The sequence below is a fragment of the Sprattus sprattus genome (genome assembly GCF_963457725.1).
Source record: "Sprattus sprattus genome assembly, chromosome: 14".
NCBI lineage: Eukaryota > Metazoa > Chordata > Actinopteri > Clupeiformes > Clupeidae > Sprattus > Sprattus sprattus.
Window position 1 is genome coordinate 24,221,102 of NC_137912.1, and position 20,544 is coordinate 24,241,645.

The window sequence follows — 20,544 nt, forward strand, 5'->3', positions numbered from 1 at the left end:
CACCAATAACTACAACTAATTTGACAGACTATAAACCAATGTGATACACGTGCTCTCTATCTATACAGTAAAAGTGTTGCTTACGTTAGATACTAGACCTACAGTCTAACTCTTAGTGCATTAAGTCTAACAAGCTATATCTTACAATACACTTTAAGTAAAGCTGACTATGTAACCGCATTCATTCCAATATTGTTGCAGAGATGTTTCCTTTTACCAAGATAACAATTTCAATAATTCACTTAGCTCAGTAAGTCAGTATAACGAAACTCTGGAACTATTATGACTATGACCACAGAAAACACAGTACTATACAGATTTTGTTCTCAGATATCAGTCTGTGAGGCCCCTCAACAACATATGCGCACTCGGCCACTGCACTGCAGAGCAAGCACACTCTCGCAGTTCGTTCACGAAACGCATTCTAGTTTATTCTCCCCGTTTTTCTTGCAGCTAACTCCTCCTCGCCCGTTTGAGCTAGAGACGCCATTCAAACACCAAAACGTCCGTCCCGATCCGGTGCAGGTTGCTATTACTTTTCGTGGCGATACTCTTTGCCACTCCTTTTTTATCCCTCTTTTTCATCCCCTTTTTCTCTCATTGACTAACATGGGGAAGGTTGAGCCATTGTGACGTCACGCACTCTAGCCAACTGACATTAGATCAGTTGACATAGGAGAAGCTCTCTTAAATGCCAGAAGTGGTTAGATAGAGAGTGCAAAATATTAAAACGAATGTAGTGGCAACAGTTTCAGGTACAGTTTATACACCCGCTCTAACAGTGTTAACCAGTATGTGAGTAACGTGGGTTTTATTAAGGCATAGCGTGTGTAATGTGTAGCTATTTCATTCCGTTTGTTAACCTTTCCGGCTGTCTGTATACCAGCAGCAGAGCGGAGCATTTCACTCCCCTGCAATCTCGGAATGAAATAGCTACACAATACACACGCTATGCTTTAATAAAATTCACGTTTTACGAGACACCAACAGAGGCACAACCGACAAGTCTTACCATTGAAGATCTTTGACGTTCGGTCTGAAACTTCATCCAGCCATCCAGGTTAATCCAAGTTGTTATGGAGAACGACAGTTGCATCAATCATATTTCATTAAAACTTCACACTTCTTACATTGGACATATCCACCAGCCTAATTAGAATCTGCATTGTCTACTGAGCAGAAAATTCTCCATACAGTAGATTTCCCTTCGTTTAGTATCATTTTAAACTTTCCAGATGACTGTATTGACCTCGCTCGTCAAGTGATACGTGTCCAGAAACAAGGCTCCTTTGACTGGATAGCCAGAGCTAGCATAACTGCCATTGAAATCCAATGGTAATGCTACCTAGCTAGGTATGCTAATTGTCGGTATCCATCGTTAACTCGTTAATCGTTAACCATCATGTCACTGGCTTTAATTTAAGAATGGCATGTTAGTAGTACATTTAGTAGTACATTTAATATCAGTACACTTGATTCATTACTGCTGATGTGTTACTTATATATGTTACTTATTAGCAGCTAGCTACCTAGCTAGCCACTGTGTTCCGATGTGTTTTCAGTTAGCGGCAAGCTAGCTGCTGTTATAGTTGAGTTGAGCTTCAGTTAAGACGCTGCGTACCGTACTTCATCATCACATTCGATTATTTATTACAAACAAATTCGAATTCAGCTGTAGGCATGAGATCTGTATCTTGGAGACTAATTGCATCCACAATGTAAGTACTGCAAGCTAGACTACTATGCAGTTGACACAACACAGGAGGTCCCTGGGCCTGAGAAGGGAAGGGAATGAGTTTAATGTGGCTATAATATGGAATTTTAAATGTGCCTAAAACTAGACTAAATTGTAATGAGTTTTCGAAAACTAGACTGAAACTAAGAAGGATAACTATGACTAAATGTGACTAAAACTAATATGCATTTTTGTCTTAAGACTGAATCTAAAAATAGCTGCCAAAATGAACACTGAGATAGGGGACCCCTTAATCTGCAATTCATGGTTGCTAGCTCTAATCAGATGTACTACCTAGGCTTATAAGAGAAGACTAACTTTGTATGGCAACGAACACCAATAACTAGAACTAATTTGACAGACTATAAACCAATGTGATACACGTGCTCTCTATCTATACAGTAAAAGTGTTGCTTACGTTTGATACTACACCTACAGACTAACTCTAACTGCATTAAGTCTAACATATAGGCCTATCTTACAATAAACTTTAAGTAAAGCTGGCTATGTAACCGCATTCATTCTAATATTGTTGCAGAGATGTTTCCTTTTACCAAGATAGCAATTTCAACAATTCACTTAGCTCAGTAAGTCAGTATAACGAAACTCTGAGATACCCTCATATGTCTAAACGTCAGTGGAGCCAAAATATAATGGTTGAGCTTGGTTGCTTGCTAAAATATATTGGAAGAAGGCCCCACTACACTGATTGAGTAGATGTAAATACATGTTAATTCATAGGCACTTGTTCTCTCTGTCACAGAGCAAGCACACTCTCGCAGTTCGTTCACGAAACGCATTCTAGTTGTAATCATGATTTGGTACAATAGCAGCAGTCAGGAAAGGCGTAGTCGTTTAGGAGCAAAGATGGGCTAAGAATCACCAGTTTGCAAACAAGTGCGTGAGCATATCATTTGAATGTTTAAAAACAATGGGCCTCATTCCCGAACATATTCGGAAGTTTCTACTGAAATGTTTCTTACGGACTTCGGAAACCTACGTAAGAAAAACATCTCTGCCAGATTAATGAACGCCTGAAAATGTGTTTTTACGCAGCAGAAGTGTTCTGTGCTGTGCTCCCCCGGAGGAGGTTTCTTTAATTGAAAGCGCATTCTCGTGCACCGGGATTCGAATACATAAACGCCCAACCAGCTCATTATAAAGGCACGCAACCATAGTGACGTGTGCAGTCGGTATCGACCGAATCCACACAAAAGCAACATGTAAGTGAGTCATGTCAAAGAGGAAAGTGAGCACCTGTGGAGTAAGCGCTGATCTAACTTCAACGGTGCAGAGGTGGAGGTACTGTTGCAGGATGTAGATGTGTCGATTCTATTCCACGATGGCTATACCAGCGTGGTTCGAGAATGAGGCCCAATGTTTCTAAAAGGAAGATAGGAAGGGATTTGGCTATTTTACCATCCAGACTGATTCCAGCAACAAGACCAAAAGCCAGGGTCTGTCGTGGTACGTGGTTGTTGGCAAAGGTAACTTACACTTCTGTGATGGCACCATTAATGCAGAAAAGTACATCGAGAATCTGGAGCAACATATGATGCCTTCATGACGACATCCTTTCCAGGGAAGCCCATGCATATTTCAACAAGAAAACCACATTCTGCACACATTTCAAAGGCATGGCTGACTAAGAAGCGTGTGCGGGTCCTGGGCTGGCCTGACAAAATGATGTATTTGCAGGAAGAATGGGACAAAGTAACACCTCTAACGCTTCCTCACTTGGGGCCTGATTTACTAACAGGTTTGCGCCCATTTCTGGAGTAAAATAGCGGTCGTAAACATAAAACGGTATTTACTAAGGGGGCAGAGTCGCATATTAACGCTTTGGGGGTGTGTACCTGCCAACAAGTGGGATGGCACGAAACATGTGTGGTAACGTGGGCGTAAAGCGCTATTTAATGGGAGGAGTGCGCCTAATGATGTATTGCGTGGAATTTACTAAACTGCCTGGCGAGCGCACGTCCCTGTTTGCGGGCTAAATTATCCGCCTCATAAAAGCACGTCTTAACAGGAAGCGCATTTTCATTGAGTCTGAAAATTGATATGCCAGCAGTTATAAGAGCAAGGAGAAGACAGAGACAGCGCACAGAAATAATTTTTTCAACTCGTATAACACATTTTCAGACCACAAATCATTAGACGGTACAGGTTAACCAGCCACGCAATACTTCAATTACTGGACCAGATCAGAGAGACATCCAACCCTCCACCCTGCGATCACATTCCATTTATCAGTTGTTAAAACTAATTTGCAAATATTGGCCTCCGGATAATTTCAACCAGTTTGTGGAAAAGTGAATTCCCCTTTCCACCGTCAACATTAACATTGACTTATAACTCACGTTGCCCCGCAGACACGGGAGAAAGACAATTCACTCTCGTTGCCCGCAGGAGCGAGAGAGGCATTGAACTCGCGCGCACACACACACACACACACACACACACACACACACAGCCATGACTATAGCTACCCATACAATGCCGCGAGTTCGGCTCTGAACGCAATTGTGGACTTTGAAATCGCAAACTTTCGGAACCATTGATTGCACCCACGTCCATATATATTGTAGTGAACCCATGTCCCTTGTAGAAATTATTAATCTCGCCATGTACACATCTATATTGTTATAATAGACAGTTTATGCATAAATGCCACCAATAGCATATTCTTTATAATCGTGTTCTTTTAAACATCTCGCTGTAGGTGATGGTAGGCAGAACAACAATATAGCAGCGCACACATTGAATCAGGTTCAGTGATTGAGCGAACGTGAGCCAATATATATCTCCACCTCGCTGAACCTTCATTTTCTCTTCCTAAATAAATACCACGGAAAATGCGCAAAAACACTGTGCGTTAATGTGCGACAGCAGTTTAAGCAGCGGTCGCAGTGTTAGTAAATCAGGCCCTATATAGGGCGGAGTAAACACAGATTGCCTAGCGCGATCTGGTTTGATAAATACCAAGTAAAATGCACAAAAAAAACGTGCGTTAATTTGCGAACGCAGATTAAGCAGCGCTCGCATATTAGTAAATCAGGCCCTTGGTGTCTTCAGTCTGTAAACGTCCTTCTAGAGTTGTGAAAAGGAATGGCAACATTACAAAGTGAAAAATGCTTCACTGTCCCAACTTTCTTTTTAATATGTTGCAAGAATCAAGTTGAATAAAGTGGGTTTAAAAAAAAAAAAAAAAAATTGTTTAAAAAAATTGTTTAATTTACAAATCACTGTTTTCAGTTTAAATTTTATTTTAACATACGGTCCCAACTCTATCTGATTTGGGTTTGTAGATAGTGTCAAACTTGCTGCACTAAAAACCCAAAACACATCCATTCTAAAGCACATTTTCAAGGAGGAAAGAACAATGTAAACATGAAGTGCAACATATAAATCAATTAATTTATTATTTTAAAAAATTTGTTTTAGTTCAATATTTAAAGGTAATACGTGTTGTTTCACAATGTAGGATGAATCATACCCATACTACAGAGGTGCCAGGGAAGAGCAGCTACCAGGGAGGCCTATTGACTTCAGGTAACCACACCCCACACCTCACCACACCACACCTCACCACACCTCACCTCACCACACCACACCGCACCGCACCACACCACACCACACCACAGTGTGAAACTGACGCTATAAATATCTAAAGAAAGAATTGTCTTTGACTATTCCATATCTGCAAAAGCTGGTGTACAACACAGTACGTTTGCTTGAGAGTCCACAGATATGTGAAGAAGTATTAGTAAGCCAGATAGCCATGCAGAAGAAAGATACAAATAATAATTATAATAATAAATGAACGCTCCATTTTCGGTTTGTTAACTGGCAGTGTGAGCTGGTGAAGGTGGCATCAGATCAAAGGTTCAATGAGGTGCACTGTTGGCAAATGTGTTTTTGGACTGCAAAATGGATAGCAAAAAAGCGTGTTATTTACTTTATTTTTAGTAGACGCGTTGGTGGGCTCTGCTTAAAAATGGGTTTTCAAGATTAACACATTTCAACAAAACGACCACCATAATTTCCATTATTTTTAGCAGTTGTTCGGGTGTTTAGTCTCAGAACCCAAATGTAGTACTAGCTGATGATTTTTTTTCCCTCTGAGACAGTGGCACAGTCCTCCACTAGAGGGCAGTGTTGTCCTGTGTCCTGGTTAGTTTCCTAACAAACAGCACAGTACAGCAAGCATCAGCTTCTCCACACAAGTGCTGACGGTAAAATGACAAAGGTGTTTTCGTTTTGGCCTCGGTGGCATGCGACGTGCCTCTTCGCATCGCACTGATCGTTAATCATGCGGATGGCCTTGTCTCAGCACGCATACCGCTCCCATGGGAAAGGCCCTAGAGGTGTGGTAAGTCCTCCTCCTCCTCTGCAGTGATTTTATGGCCTTACCTCACAGATCTGCACCTGCCCTTGCTACCATCGCTGTCTCACTAATTGACTTGGCGGAGGAAGACAGGGCCGCAGCAGCAGCGACAGCGGTCCCCGTTAACAGGAAGACACTTGCGTCCCCGAGACGTAGCCTGACCTGTCTGGTCATGTCACGGTGTACGGCGACGAGACGACTCTCAGAGCCGCGTTTGTCTCTCTCTCCATTTTGTTCTTTCTTACTCTGTCTGTCTGTGTACATCTATCATCTTTCCTTTTCTTTTCGCTTTAGTTTTTTGTTTTAATTTCTTTATGTCTTTTTTCTATATCTATCTATTTATCTTTTTCTATGTTTTTCTTTCTTTCTTTCTTTCTTTCTTTCTTTCTTTCATCTCCTTGTCTGTCATATCCCCTACCTCAGGTGTATTTTTACTGAGGAGTCTGTCTCAGTCTTTCTTGTTCCACAATGTTTACTCGTGAAGTTTGGACGGGCAGCTGTCTTCACATGACTAATGCCCTGCGGCCCCTATGCAGGTGACTGAGAGGTACAGTCGATACCGTCTGACAGGCGTAAATCAGCCTGGAGAAGAGAGATGCTTCTCACACACACACACACACACACACACACACACACACACACACACACACACACACACACACACACACACACACACACACACACAGCTCCTGGAGAATGGGGTCGGACCTGACAGACTCGCTTAGAGTCCCACTGCATCTTTCAACAGACCACAGCTGTGATGTTCTCTGTAGTATGGGGGCCTGTAGTTTCTTCTGTAGGCACTGATAATTCACACCAACAGTGCCTGACACTGCTAACTCAGGTCATTTCATGGGCATTTCATGGGCTTTTCACAGTCCTCTTAAACTGACACAATACTTTCATCAAACATTTTTATAAAGACACCATAACTCATGCCATGCCTGTGGATTAAGACCCTTTAATGTCCCAAACCTAGTGCACCTCAGATTTGGCCTCAGATTTCAGACCTGGTCTTAGCCCAAGACATGGATTTCTGTGTCCATATGGCTCTTTGTCTTATGAACAGCACTAAGTGACTTCAGACAGTCGATGCGGTCGCTGGGTTGTTCTTTGCAAGGTCACTTGAAGAGTTGTTCTCTGTTCTCTGCTGGAGAGCAGGCGTGGGCGAGCGGTGCTTTAGTGTGGGAGGATATGGAGGTGGAGGGGTGGTTCAGTCGCGGGTCGCTTGGACCAGGTGCTGTTAATGGGTTTATACACCTTAGTGTTGCTCTCAATGGCAGGTCGTATATCGGCCACGTCATCAACTTGAGCAAGGCGACCGACCACTGGGGTTTCTGCAGTCCCAGGAGGGAGGGGGTGTATGTGTGTGTGTTTGTGTGTGGGGAAGTATACGCATACACGTCTGTATGTGTGTGTCTGTCTGTCTGTGTGGGGGAGTGAGTGTGAGGGTTTGTATAAGGCTATGTGTGTGTGTGTGTGTGTTTGGGGGGAGTGAGTGTGGAAGTGTACACATACGTGTGTCTCTGTCTGTGTGGGGGAGTGAGGATGAGGGTTTGTGTAAGGTAATGCGTGAGTGTGTGTGTGTGTGTGTGGCCTCTCCTGCCATGGCTCTGAGCAAACTAAAAGTTTTTACTGCTGCTTGCACAGATGTGAGTCCAGTAATTAGCATCCCCTCTCCGGGACTCAAGGAAACCTGCCCACTAGACCCTGGCGACGCCTGCCCGCGATGCTGACTTCACAGACGTTCAATCGTTCGTTCATTCGTTCACTGGTTGATTTATTCCTTCACGCCAGCCCTAGATACTACTGGACACACACGGCCGAACGAGCCACAGTCAGAGGACGGAGTATGGGGCCCCGAGGCAGAGATTCTCGCACCGCGCTGCTGAGCATTCGGGCCCCTAATTAGCGGGTATGGGACCAGCTCACCGTGCTTAGTTCAACTTCACAAGGAAGTGAGGAGGGGGTGGGGTGGATGTATGTGACCGTGAGAGAGGGGAGTATAGCAGCTTTGTCTATGTGTGCGTGTGTCTGTGAGGGACAAAGAACTGGTCAGATGATAGGACAGAGTATAGGAGCTCTATAGTTTTGTGCGTGTGCGTGTGCGTGTGCGTGTGGGTGTGTGTGTGTGTGTGTGTGTGTGTGTGGTGTGTGGTGTGTGTGTGTAAGAGAGAGCGAGGTAGAACAGGAGAAATGCCAGATGAAAGGAGGTGTTAAAATAAAGGATTGGCCAGCAGGCTCACATTCCTATGTAGTGCTGGTAAGAGGAGGTGTTGACTGCGTGTGCGTTTGTGTGTGTGTGTGTTTGAAAATTCGTGCATGTGTATGTTGGCTCCCATGTCTGGCCATCATCTGTTACCCAGCTGACGTGTGTGTGTGTGTGTGTGTGTGTGTGAGTGTGTGTGTGTGTGTGCGTGTGTGTTTGAGATTCTTTGGTCTGCCTTCACCACAGCACCTCATCCACCTCTCACCATCTTGGGCAGAGTTTCAGTAAGAGCTCCTCTCCTCTCCTCTCCTCTCCTCCTCCCCTCTCCTCTCCTCTCTCCTCTCATCTTTCCTCCTCTCCTCCTCTGACTATGGTAGTCACTACCCAGAGGGTTGATGTATCAGGACCAGGGGAAGGGTTGTCCAAACAAAGTTTCCAGAGGTGCAAACTGAGTAACCAGAGCCTGGCCTCCACACAATCTCTCTCACACACACACACACACACACACACACACACACACACACACACACACACACACACACACACACACACACACACACACACAATATACAGCTGGGACAGGTTAGGCTTCAGGGCATGTACATGTCAGACAAAACTGTTGCATAACAAGTGATTGCCTCCAAGTAGAATTATGTGACCATAAAATAGAATAAATAAATGTTAGTTGTTAGTGTGGTCACTGGGTTAAGATCAGGACAGAGTCCGGGTCAGCCCCACTGTATTTGTAAGTTTAGCTGTGGCGCTGACCCAGGACCTGCCCTGTTCTTAACCCGGCGAGGGGGTGACGAGCTGTAGGGAGGCCCAGACGGGGTTAATGATTCTGGGCTGCAGGGGCACGGCCACTGACCTGAGACGACTCCCTGACCTCTCGTTTTCACCGCTCAGGAGTCTCGAGAGTTGAGAGAGGGAGGCAGCATAGCTGGTTCATTTGTGGATTGATCAGTTCCCTCTGTATGGCTGGTCTCTCGTTACCCTCATGGAGACTGATAGAGGTTTGCATTTTGGCAGGCTGAAAGGCAAAGCAAGGTTCTTGATCCAAGGTTCTTTGCTTTGCACCACTTCATGCCACTCTAGAACCCTTTTGGGGCTTTCTACGGTAGGAAAACTTTTTATTAATCCCTTCAGCAATGTTTCATATTACAACCATTATCTGTGATGAAAGGTTCTTTACAGTAAAACGCTTTCTGAGGGTTCCGTGATTGAGATTGACTGGAGATCTTTCCTGTGTTTATTGTAATAATGTTAAAATGTATTAATTCCTCTGTAACCTATTTTTCTCTGCTTGCTATCCCTGCTTATATCTTTTTATATGCTTATACTATCTAAATTGGAAATCGTGACCCCAATCTGTTATTTCCCTCCACTCTCTCCTGACCAGTGGCCCTCACTTTTGTTTACCTTAGTTGTTTATTTGTTTGTTTTGGTGCTCAGACCAGGAGGCCGAGTCCCACTCCCCCCACCCCCCAGCGGTAGAGGTCAAGGGTCGTACCCTCCCCCCAGGTCGCTGCCGGCTCTCGGCCCCGAGGCAGGCGATGACACGGTGATGCAGGCCATCCTCAGCCTGGACCGAGGGTAAGCCCCACGGAAGCAATGCATCATGGGTAGAAAAAAGAAAAAAGAAAAGCTGAGGTCAGGTCCTAGAGAGGGGTGATGACATGTTGTCCTACACTGTGCTGTGGGTCATCTGTCATGAAGGGCTTTGTTAGTCACGCGTCTGATCTCAGCTATGTTAAACCCAAGACACAGTCCACGCCAACATCAGAGAGTGTGTGTGTGTGTGTGTGTTTCTTTCTTTCTGCGTGCTGTGCTGTCTAAAAGGGATGTAAAACTTAAGTCCTTTGTGTCAGGTCTATGTGTGAAACTGCCACTCACTTATACTGTGTGTGTTTGTGCACATTTGCGTGTGTGAGCGTGGGTATTTGTGCATATTTGTACGTGTGTGCGTGTGTTTGTGCACATTTGTGTGTGTGTGCGTGTGTGTGTGATTGCGCGCAATTGTTTGTGTGTGGGGGGGGTATTTGTGCACATTTGTATGTGTGTGTTCTTGTGCACATTTGTATGTGGGTGTGCGTGGGTTTGTGCTAATTTTGTGTGTGGGTGCGTCAGGGAGGAGCATGAGGGCATGCGGCGTAAGGCTCCGTTCCCCGCGGTGAGGGAGCGCTCCCCCCTGAGACGAGACGTGCCCCCCTCCCCCTCCCCCCACAGCCGCTCTGGATCCAGCATCAGCAGCCGCAGCTACTCGCCAGACAGAGCCAAGACACACCCATACCCACCTCCACCGGGCAAGAGTGAGTACACACACACACACACACACACACACACACACCCACACACACACATGCCCATGCCCATCTCACCGGACAAGAGTGAGTGTACACACACCCACACACACACATGCCCATCCCCAGCTCACCAGGCAAGAGTGAGTACACATACACACACACACACACATACACACACACACACACACACATCCCCATCCCCATCTCACCGGGCAAGAGTGAGTAAATGCACACACACACACACACCCATACCTACCCTCACCGTGCAAGAGTGAGTACACATACATGCTCACACTCACACACACACAGACACACACAGACAATTACATACCCACATACACACACAGGAACACTTACCCCTACCAACCATTGTTATGAGGTAGTACATTGCGTACCCACACACACACACACACACACACACACAGTGCTACTCACTGTTGCCAGGAAATACTGACTGTCCACCCACAGTCGCACAGTCACACACAGACACACAAACTATTTTAAGAACACACACACACCCACACACACACACACACTTAAAGCCATCTGTGTAAGTGTCATCAAGACCTGGCAAAGTGTGACTTCAATAAGATGCACTTGAGTGAGATGAAAGCCTTTATTCTGGACGACGCATCAAAGCCACTCTGGCCAAAGGGGGTGGAAATGCGTCAAGGACAGGCATCTTCCTCCTCCTCTCTCCACTCTCCTCTCTTCCACTCCCCTCATTCTATCCCTTTCTCATCCCTCTCTCTCTTCCTGTTCCCTCGTTCCTGATGCAGCCCTCCCTGTGCTGAAGCCCACATCACTCATACTCTCACTCAGGAACATACACAAACTAGGGCTGCCGCGATTAGTCGATGTGGTCGACGAAGTCGACGGTAAAAATTAGGGATGCACCGATCCGATATTTGTAAAGGTATCGGTACCGATATTGAAGACATTTCTAGATCGGGTATCGGTGACAATGGGCCGATCCATATAAAAAAAAAAAATTAAAAAAAATGTTTGTTTTTTTTTTAATGTTTATTTTATGTATTTACATCGAGGCTTTGTTTAATTCATATCATGCTCCGGTATCATTGTTTTAAACGGACTGTTATTATATTGAAACACGCACATTCAAAGATTTAGGGTGGCGCGATGGAGGACAATCCAGAGAACAGCCATATGAAAAACTATCTTTCTAAACCTGATTGTTCAAATCCTTGATTGTGATTGGCTAAAAGTCGTTGTAAAATCCAGCATTACCTTACAATTTGACCTGATTACATTCCATATTACTGCGCAGCGAATGGCAAGGCATTCATATAGCGCATTTCATACCCAGTGTTCCATCTGGCTGTTGCGTTGCTTCAAGGGTTGCGTGGCAACGATTTATTTAGGAACTATAATTTTTAGTGGCGGAAGAATGACGGTTTATCATTAAACTATTGTTTCTTAAATTGAATTGTCTTTATTTATGAAACCATATAAAATATGTGTAGTAACAGGTTTAGAAAAGCAATAAGCCCTGCGAGTCCGTGCTTTGCGCTGATTTTAGAACAGGTAAGGGGGTTTAACGGCACTCCGCTTTGCGTCGTGCCTAACAACTCCCTTACCTGTTCTAAAATCAGCGCAAAGCACGGCCTCTTGGGGCTTATTGCTTAAGTTCAGTTCGTCGCCCATCACTGGCAAAGTAGTTGTGCCTTATGCATTTCCAATGCTTAAATCATCATTGTTCGACATGTATGTGAGGCATTGTGTGCGTACATAATGAATGTAAGGGGTTTCATGAAGTGACGACTGTGATAGGTAGAGTATTATGAGTGCAGGTTGCTATTAGTAGCGATTAGCATGCTAAGCGGAGATTTAGTTATGTTCTGATGTTGATTCGCTGTAAAAGATGGGTTCATCCTGTTAAGATTTTGACTGGATGAGCTATCCACAATTATATATATCGAGTAATGTTAGTTGTGTAATTGTTATCGTGTAGCAATAACTCATGCTAAAATAATTCAGTGCAGTCCCCATTCTCATTGCAGGCACACACATGTGTACGATCACATGCATCGTCATGTAATGGAAATTGATGAAGGCACATTAAAGAAAGATAAAGAATACAGTTTTGGTAATTGTGGGTCTTTTAACAGAGTAGAACCAGCAAATGCATTAACAGGTCACCATGCTGAGCCTCTACAATGTAACGTAAAAGTTGACACTAGCGGATATATGATTGCTAACTAATATGAACACTAGCCCTAGTTAGAACGTACATTATTTGTGATTATTTTTATCCTATGTTATGAATTGATAGTGATGACTAGACATGATGTTAAGTAGCAAATGAGCAAAAAATGCACCAAGATCTCATGTCATGCACTCCTCTTTTCTCCCTCTCGCACGTGTGGTCACACACATACACAGTTACCATACTTTCGCGCTGTTTTTTTTTATATCGGTATCGGATCGGTATCGGCCGATACTAAACCTCAGATATCGGTATCGGTATCGGAGGTGAAAAAAGCGGATCGGTGCATCCCTAGTAAAAATGCGCCGGCATCAATAATTTAAGTCGATGCATCTTTTTTTTTTATGAATTGACCTTTTCAATTTCTAAAACGCTTCAGTTCAGTGTAACGAATGTGCGTCTTCCGTATCACTACGTGATTGCTGCGTGCCTGACGTCAGTCTTTTTTGGCACCAGTCATTGGTCGCGTTCAGTCAACGCTTCAGTTTCTGAAAAATCATAGCGGCAGCGTTGGTCTCTAAGCACCTTTCTCAGTGCTCCAAACTTTGCAACAGCGGAGGCAATGCAATGTTCGATGAGCTTCTTGAGTTCAATAGATGATAGCATGGTGCCAAGATAGTTAAGCTCTGTACTGTTCACAATATATGACTCTTCAAGCTTGACCTGATAGTGTGTAATCAGCTTTTCCATTGAAGACCATAGTTTCTGTTTTCTTACGGCTGAACGTGAAACCGAAACTTGTGAACGCATTCTCCGTTATTACTAAACCTTGCTATAAAGCCTCTTTTGCTGAAAACATGAGCACCGCATCATCGCATACAGGATGGTTTACACGTTCATGTTCCTGGATGTCTTGAACGCTGTTCCCTGTTGGTTACCTCTGTTTTGATACTCGTACATCACACCTAATTACCTCCAGCAAGGAGGTTATGCGATCGGGTCCGTTAATTAATTCATTTATTTGTCCGTCTGTTTGTCTGTCTGTGGACAATATTTCTCAGAAACTACTGGGCGGATCTTTCTGAAATGTTCACAAGAGGTGGATCTTGGTCCTGGGACATCCCCATTAAAATTTCAGGAATCACGTACAGTGACAACGTATCACATACGTTTAGTTAGTCACGCGAAGCACATGTCTCGGCCATGTTAGGATCAATATCTTATTGGGACATTGAGAGAAAGATCGTGTAGGCCTATTAGTCACTAACCAAAATCCTCACCCATAATACAATGTGTATCATTCGCCCCGAGAGATAGATCTTGCTTTACTATCAACGTCAACCCTTGCTGGAGGTCAGAAATCTCGGATTGCTCTTGTTCTTCTCCATAGTTTTGCACTTTAATATGTCAGCCTTTGTTTACATTTTGTTTTGTGCTGCATACACATCTCTAACTGACATGTTAATATTTGAGTTACATTTTGAGCTGGACACACTTACACTTTAAACATGTTGCACTTTTACTTTTTTTAGGGGTTTAATAGAAATAACATTTCTTTTGGAGTTGCGCTGCTGACTTATAACAAGTCCTCTTTTTTTATCATGTTGGGAGTTGCAAGTTTAAACAGCAGTTTTGCAAAAACTGGAAAATTAATCGTTTAGATTAATCGACTAATCGATAAAATAGTCTATAGATTAATCGATAGAAAAATAGTCGTTAGTGGCAGCCCTAACACAAACATTCACAAACATACACACTCACAAACATGCACACACATGTCCATTCTGTTAGCATGAAGTGAGCAAGTTAGCATGAAGAATTGATATGGGACTCACTCAGATACACACACACACACACACACACACACACACACACACACACACACACACACACACACACACACACACACACATTCTCCCATTGGGTTCTGCAGGTGCGGGCGTTGGTTCCGCTGGTGCTCCTGGGTTTCGTGGGGAGATAGCACGGAGCTGGGGCAGTTTCGGTGAGCCGACCCCACACACCCCCACCGGTTAGTCGTGTGTGTGTGTGTGTGTGTGTGTGTGTGTGTGTTTGTGCCTCTGGGCAGGACGGAAGGCTTTGGGAGCTTGGCCACTGATGGCTGCTCTGTGTGTGAAACCTGCCTGGTGTTGTAATGTGTGCCAACCACATTGATCCAGAGCCACTTGTTACAAGACCTGATTGGTTGAAGTAAGGCTGATTGATTGATTGGTTGATTGATTAAGGGTGCGTCTTAATAGTCTTAAATGTAAGAGAGCTGTCTTACAACCTTGGTGTCTCATCCAGACAGCTCTCAGACAGCTGTCTTGCACAAGGTCATTTTTAAGGGTGAGTTTATTCAAAAAAACGTTGTTTACGAACGTTCTTTTATGTCGTTAGTATGCTGAAAGAAAGTAGGTTACTTACGTAGCTAACTTACGTAGGCTAACGTACTGATGTTAGAAAGTAGGCTGACTGACGCCCCGCAAATCACATCAACCATTATTGATGGTTACAATGATGGTGTTATCGGGTAGTGCGGTGTCTATTTCTCGGTAACTTTTGAAAAATCTAAGCGCGAAAACGCTGAAAACATGTACATTTACATACAAAACACGACCGTCAGCGGAGTTGGTCCGCCATCTTTGTTTACATTTTTCAGTTGCCGAAGGGTCGTGGCGCAAAGGATTGTGGGTAGTAGACAGCATCAAGGCTACACCGATGGTTCCTTGTAAAATGACCGTTATATGACGTATTCTAAGGTGTCTTATGACCCCTAAGAAAAAAATTAAGCAGAATGGGACATTACTTCCTTCTCTTCTTCTAAGACACCAGGGTGCTAAGACAGCATTTTAAGACTATTAAGACACATCCTAAGTGTGCCTCTGTCACTTGACTTGGTGAAATGAAACACGTGCCTTAGAGTTAGAGTTTTTTTATTTTTTTTTTGCATGTGTACATGTATACGGGTGTGTGTGTGTGTCTGTGTGTGCACGCATAGATACATGTATAGTGCTATGTCTAGCTTTTGTCCAAAGTGACTTATAAAACATTAGAAAAACCTTTACACAAACAATGTAAAATATCAATTAAAAATCAACAAACCATAATGATAATAACAGTGTATATATATATATATATATATTATGGCTGTCAATAGATTAAAAAAAATTTACTAATTAATCTCACATTTTGAAATTCATTAATCTAGATTAATCGCGATTAAATTATTATTATTATTATTTTTAAACTAGTAATCACTCCAGACAGCATGTATTTTAGACAATGTTGAAAAAACTTTTGTGACAACGCGATTGCTATCGGCAAAGCATCATGGGAAGTTTAAAAGAAAATGTCATCAGGAGAGGGATAAACGAAGAGATCTACTGTAAAGATATTTCTGCTACGTTGTCGATGCAGATTCTAATGAGGCTGTTCTCCACAACAACATGGATTAGACTTCGATGGTTGGACTATGATGGTAGTTTTATAACAATCGTTGCCGCAAGAAAGAAAAAGATTCTCTCGTTTGTTGTGCCTCCTCCGTTGTAGCATACAACGTGAAGGCTTGGCAGATGCCGGTCGTGTGTAATGTGTAGGCTATTTCATTCCGTTCTTGCAATGTGAATAATCTGATTTCATGCTCTTGTGCTTGTTTGTGTGAACAAGTGCATTTATCTGTCGCTGTCCGAGTTCAATAAAGGCAGGCTATTCATAAAAAACGTACGTAAATATGTGATTAGTTTTGAACAGTTGTGACATTGACTGCTTCAGACTCTGGTTCGGACAAAACATTAATGGCCGGTTGTTCTTTGTTGTGACTTCTGTAAAACACCAACGACACCTAAATTAATTAGCTGTTCGGCTCTGGCTTCTGAGTTTTCCAACCTCCCCCCTCCAGAGAATGCTAGAAACACGGTCATGCCCCACACAGGTAGCTAGTTAGCCCAGCTAACATGTTAGCATAAATGCTAGCGAGACCTAGCATGTCAGGGTTGAAAATAGATAGCAAACCTCTTCCATAAAAGATTTGAAACAGGGAAAGAAGAGGTGACAGGGAGAAGAGTAACGTTAGAGCGGGAGAAGGAGGGGGGCACGAACTCAGACCACCCAGGGAGCTGTGTGTGTGTGTCAAAATAAAACTCCTCTTTGACGTGTAAATTAATTCCGCACACCGGAAGTAAACAAAGTTGCGTTAACGGCATTAAAATATCTTAACGAGTTAATCGCGGTCACATTAATCTCATAGATTAACGCGTTAACGCTGACAGCCCTAATATATATATATATATATATATATATATATATATATATATATATATATATACAGCTGCGGAAAAAATTAAGAGACCACTTCAAAATTATCAGTTTCTCTGGTTTTACTATTTATTGGTATGTGTTAAAGTAAAATGTACATTTTTGTTTTATTCTATAACCTACTGGCAACATTCCTACCAAATTTCAAATAAAAATATTGTCATTTAGATCATTTATTTGCAGAAAAATGACAATTGGTCAAAATAGCAAAAAAGATGCAGCGTCTTCAGATCTCGAATAATGCAAAGAAAACAAGCTCATATTCATTTTTAAACTACACAATACTAATGCTTACACTTAGGAAGAGTTCAGAAATCAATATTTGGTGGAAAAACCTTGATTTGAAATCACAACTTTCATGTGTCTTGGCATGCTCTCCACCAGTCTTTCACATTGCCGCTGGGTGACTTTATGCTACTCCTGGCGCAAGAATTCAAGCAGCTCGGCTTCTTTTCATGGCTTGTGACCATCCATCTTCCTCTTGATCACATTTCAGAGGTTTTTGATGGGATTCAGGTCTCGAAATTGGGCTGGCCATGACAGGGTCCTGATCTGGTGGTACTCCATCCACACCTTTACTGGCCTGGCTGTGTGGCATGGAGCATTGCCCTGCTGGAAAAAACATTTCTCAGAGTTGGGGAACATTGTCAGAGCTAAAGGAAGCAAGTTTTTCTTCCGGGACAACGTTGTACTTTGCCTGGCTGAGGTTTGTAAAAGACCATAAGGATTGAAAAAAGCGGACTGGAGGGTCTTCTAGTTCGTCTTCTCTGATGAGTCCAATTTTCAGCTTTGCCCAACACATGGTCGTCTGATGGTTAGACGGAGACCTGGAGAGGCCTACAAGCCAGAGAGTCTTGCACCTACTGTGAAATCGGACTCATCAGAGAAGACGAACTTAGAAGAACCTCCAGTCCGCTTTTTCAATCCTTATGGTCTTTTACAAACCTCAGCCAGGCAAAGTACAACGTTGTCCCGGAAGAAAAACTTGCTTCATTTTGCTCTGACAATGTTCCCCAACTCTGAGAAGTGTTTTTTCCAGCAGGGCAATGCTCCATGCCACACAGCCAGGCCAGTAAAGGTGTGGATGGAGTACCACCAGATCAGGACCCTGTCATGGCCAGCCCAATTTCGAGACCTGAATCCCATAAAAAACCTCTGAAATGTGATTAAGAGGAAGATGGATGGTCACAAGCCATGAAAAGAAGCCGAGCTGCTTGAATTCTTGCGCCAGGAGTAGCATAAAGTCACCCAACGGCAATGTGAAAGACTGGTGGAGAGCATGCCAAGACACATGAAAGTTGTGATTTCAAATCAAGGTTTTTCCACCAAATATTGATTTCTGAACTCTTCCTAAGTGTAAGCATTAGTATTGTGTAGTTTAAAAATGAATATGAGCTTGTTTTCTTTGCATTATTCGAGATCTGAAGACGCTGCATCTTTTTTGCTATTTTGACCAATTGTCATTTTTCTGCAAATAAATGATCTAAATGACAATATTTTTATTTGAAATTTGGTAGGAATGTTGCCAGTAGGTTATAGAATAAAACTAAAATGTACATTTTACTTTAACACATACCAATAAATAGTAAAACCAGAGAAACTGATAATTTTGAAGTGGTCTCTTAATTTTTTCCGCGGCTGTATATATATATATGGGCCATTCTACCGAATTGGTGCAAAGTCAGGTCGGAAATATTTTGAATTTTTGTATGTTTTATTCCCAAGACTTTGTCCGTATGTATATTGTACCATATCTAAAGTACACATATCTAGTAAAAGAACAGTCAATTTGTATATTGTATTTTCAGAATGTGTTGGAATGTTTTTCCTCTTCCAAAAATTGTCACTACCGAAACATCACATTTACTATAGTAAAAAAGTATTATTATTGACCTGTTCAGATTGTGTTTCCTTCCCTTCTCTGAAGAGTATTTTTACAAATATTTCTTGAAGGTTTTCACAATGAAATCCATAAAAATTAATTTTTTACCACATTTTCAAGTTCAATTTATACAATTCATCAAAATCTAAGTGCAATATTTCTTTTTAAAATGCTAAATACTGATCATATTGATTCCAGAGTTGTTGATTGATGAAATTGAACATACATTAATCCAATCAGTAACATAACATTTTAGTTGATTACTCAATATACTTAATTTTTTACAAAACATCCTGTGTTTGGGTAGTGCTGCACTGTTTCGGTAGTGACATCCAGTGTTTCGGTAGTGACCGCACTGTTTGATGGATATTCATTTCTCTCCCAAAATCTTCCAAAGGTGCTCTGGGCCGAACTTTAGTCCACCCAACTACCGAAATCATCAGGTCACTACCATATGTTTCGGTAGTGACTGTTTCGGTAGTGACAATTCCAGCTAACTTTAAGCATAAATAAAGAATTCTAGCAAGCACACGGCTTGCAAACAAATCTTTGAAGAGGTGTACACACATACAAACATAAGATTTTGCATAAAACTCCAAAAGGTTTACTTAATTGAAGAAAACATGCGTTTCGGTAGTGACAATTCTTAAGGTTACACGTCGATTTTCAGACTTTGGAACATATTTATATAAAAACTATGGGATTTAGCTACTTACCATTCAACCATGAGGGACACGGATGCAGTGTCACTGCATGGTCAAAAATGCAGGGTCGTGGCTAAAACACAGGCTCAGCCAATGGACTAAAACTCTTGTGTTTCGGTAGTGACATGAAAACTAGGGACATGATTTTTTGAGTATAGTTAATTGATTTAAAAATTAAACCCACAATTAATCTAAATATTCCAAGTTCTGTTTCAACCCAATCATAAAGATCTTTGAAATTAAATCATTGAAAAAAATCTAAATAAATTGAAAAGTGTTATTTACAGGCATTGAAATTTAGATGTCAGGGTTGGGGACAGCTACTTCCCAATAGAAAGTACCCTATAAATGATGATTTTGTATATATTTAGCTTATCACTATCTCATTAAATGCATTGGGTTTATATAGACCATAACATTTTCTTAGTAAATATCTATGCCTAAATACCTAATTGTTTTGTAAATAGTTTTTATTGTTGAGGGACTGCATATTACACGAATTCGGTAGAATGGCCCATATATATGTGTGTGTGTGTTGTATTTGTATAGGTATGTTCATACGTATCTGTATGCATAAGATAGATGGATACTTTATTTATCCCGAGGGAAATTTAGGAACATTGAACCCTCCGAGCACAGCCACCTGCGGATAGATAGTGCTACGACCTCATTCCCAGATTTTGCTTGAAGAGGTGCTACTCCGTGACCTCGGACCATCTGCACTGCACACCTGCAGCCTCTCGGGCCTGTATTGACCTGCCGAGACCTCCATGGACCAGATTCACACAGCATAGGGATGGGCTCAGTTAATCGCACAGAGGATCAGCACGGAATCCTCGTGCA

The 20,544-nt window shown here is 42.5% G+C and overlaps 1 protein-coding gene across 1 annotated transcript in view; it reads left to right on the forward strand.

Moving 5' to 3' along the window:
• The window catches only part of pphln1 (periphilin 1), a 48,009-nt gene that overhangs the window by 5,904 nt on the left and 21,561 nt on the right, over positions 1-20,544 (forward strand). Inside the window, exons 5-7 of the mRNA XM_080850841.1 lie at positions 5,220-5,287; positions 9,784-9,924; positions 10,459-10,640. Of these exons, the coding sequence (XP_080706967.1) occupies positions 5,220-5,287; positions 9,784-9,924; positions 10,459-10,640 (391 nt within the window). The remainder of the gene's footprint in view (positions 1-5,219; positions 5,288-9,783; positions 9,925-10,458; positions 10,641-20,544) is intronic.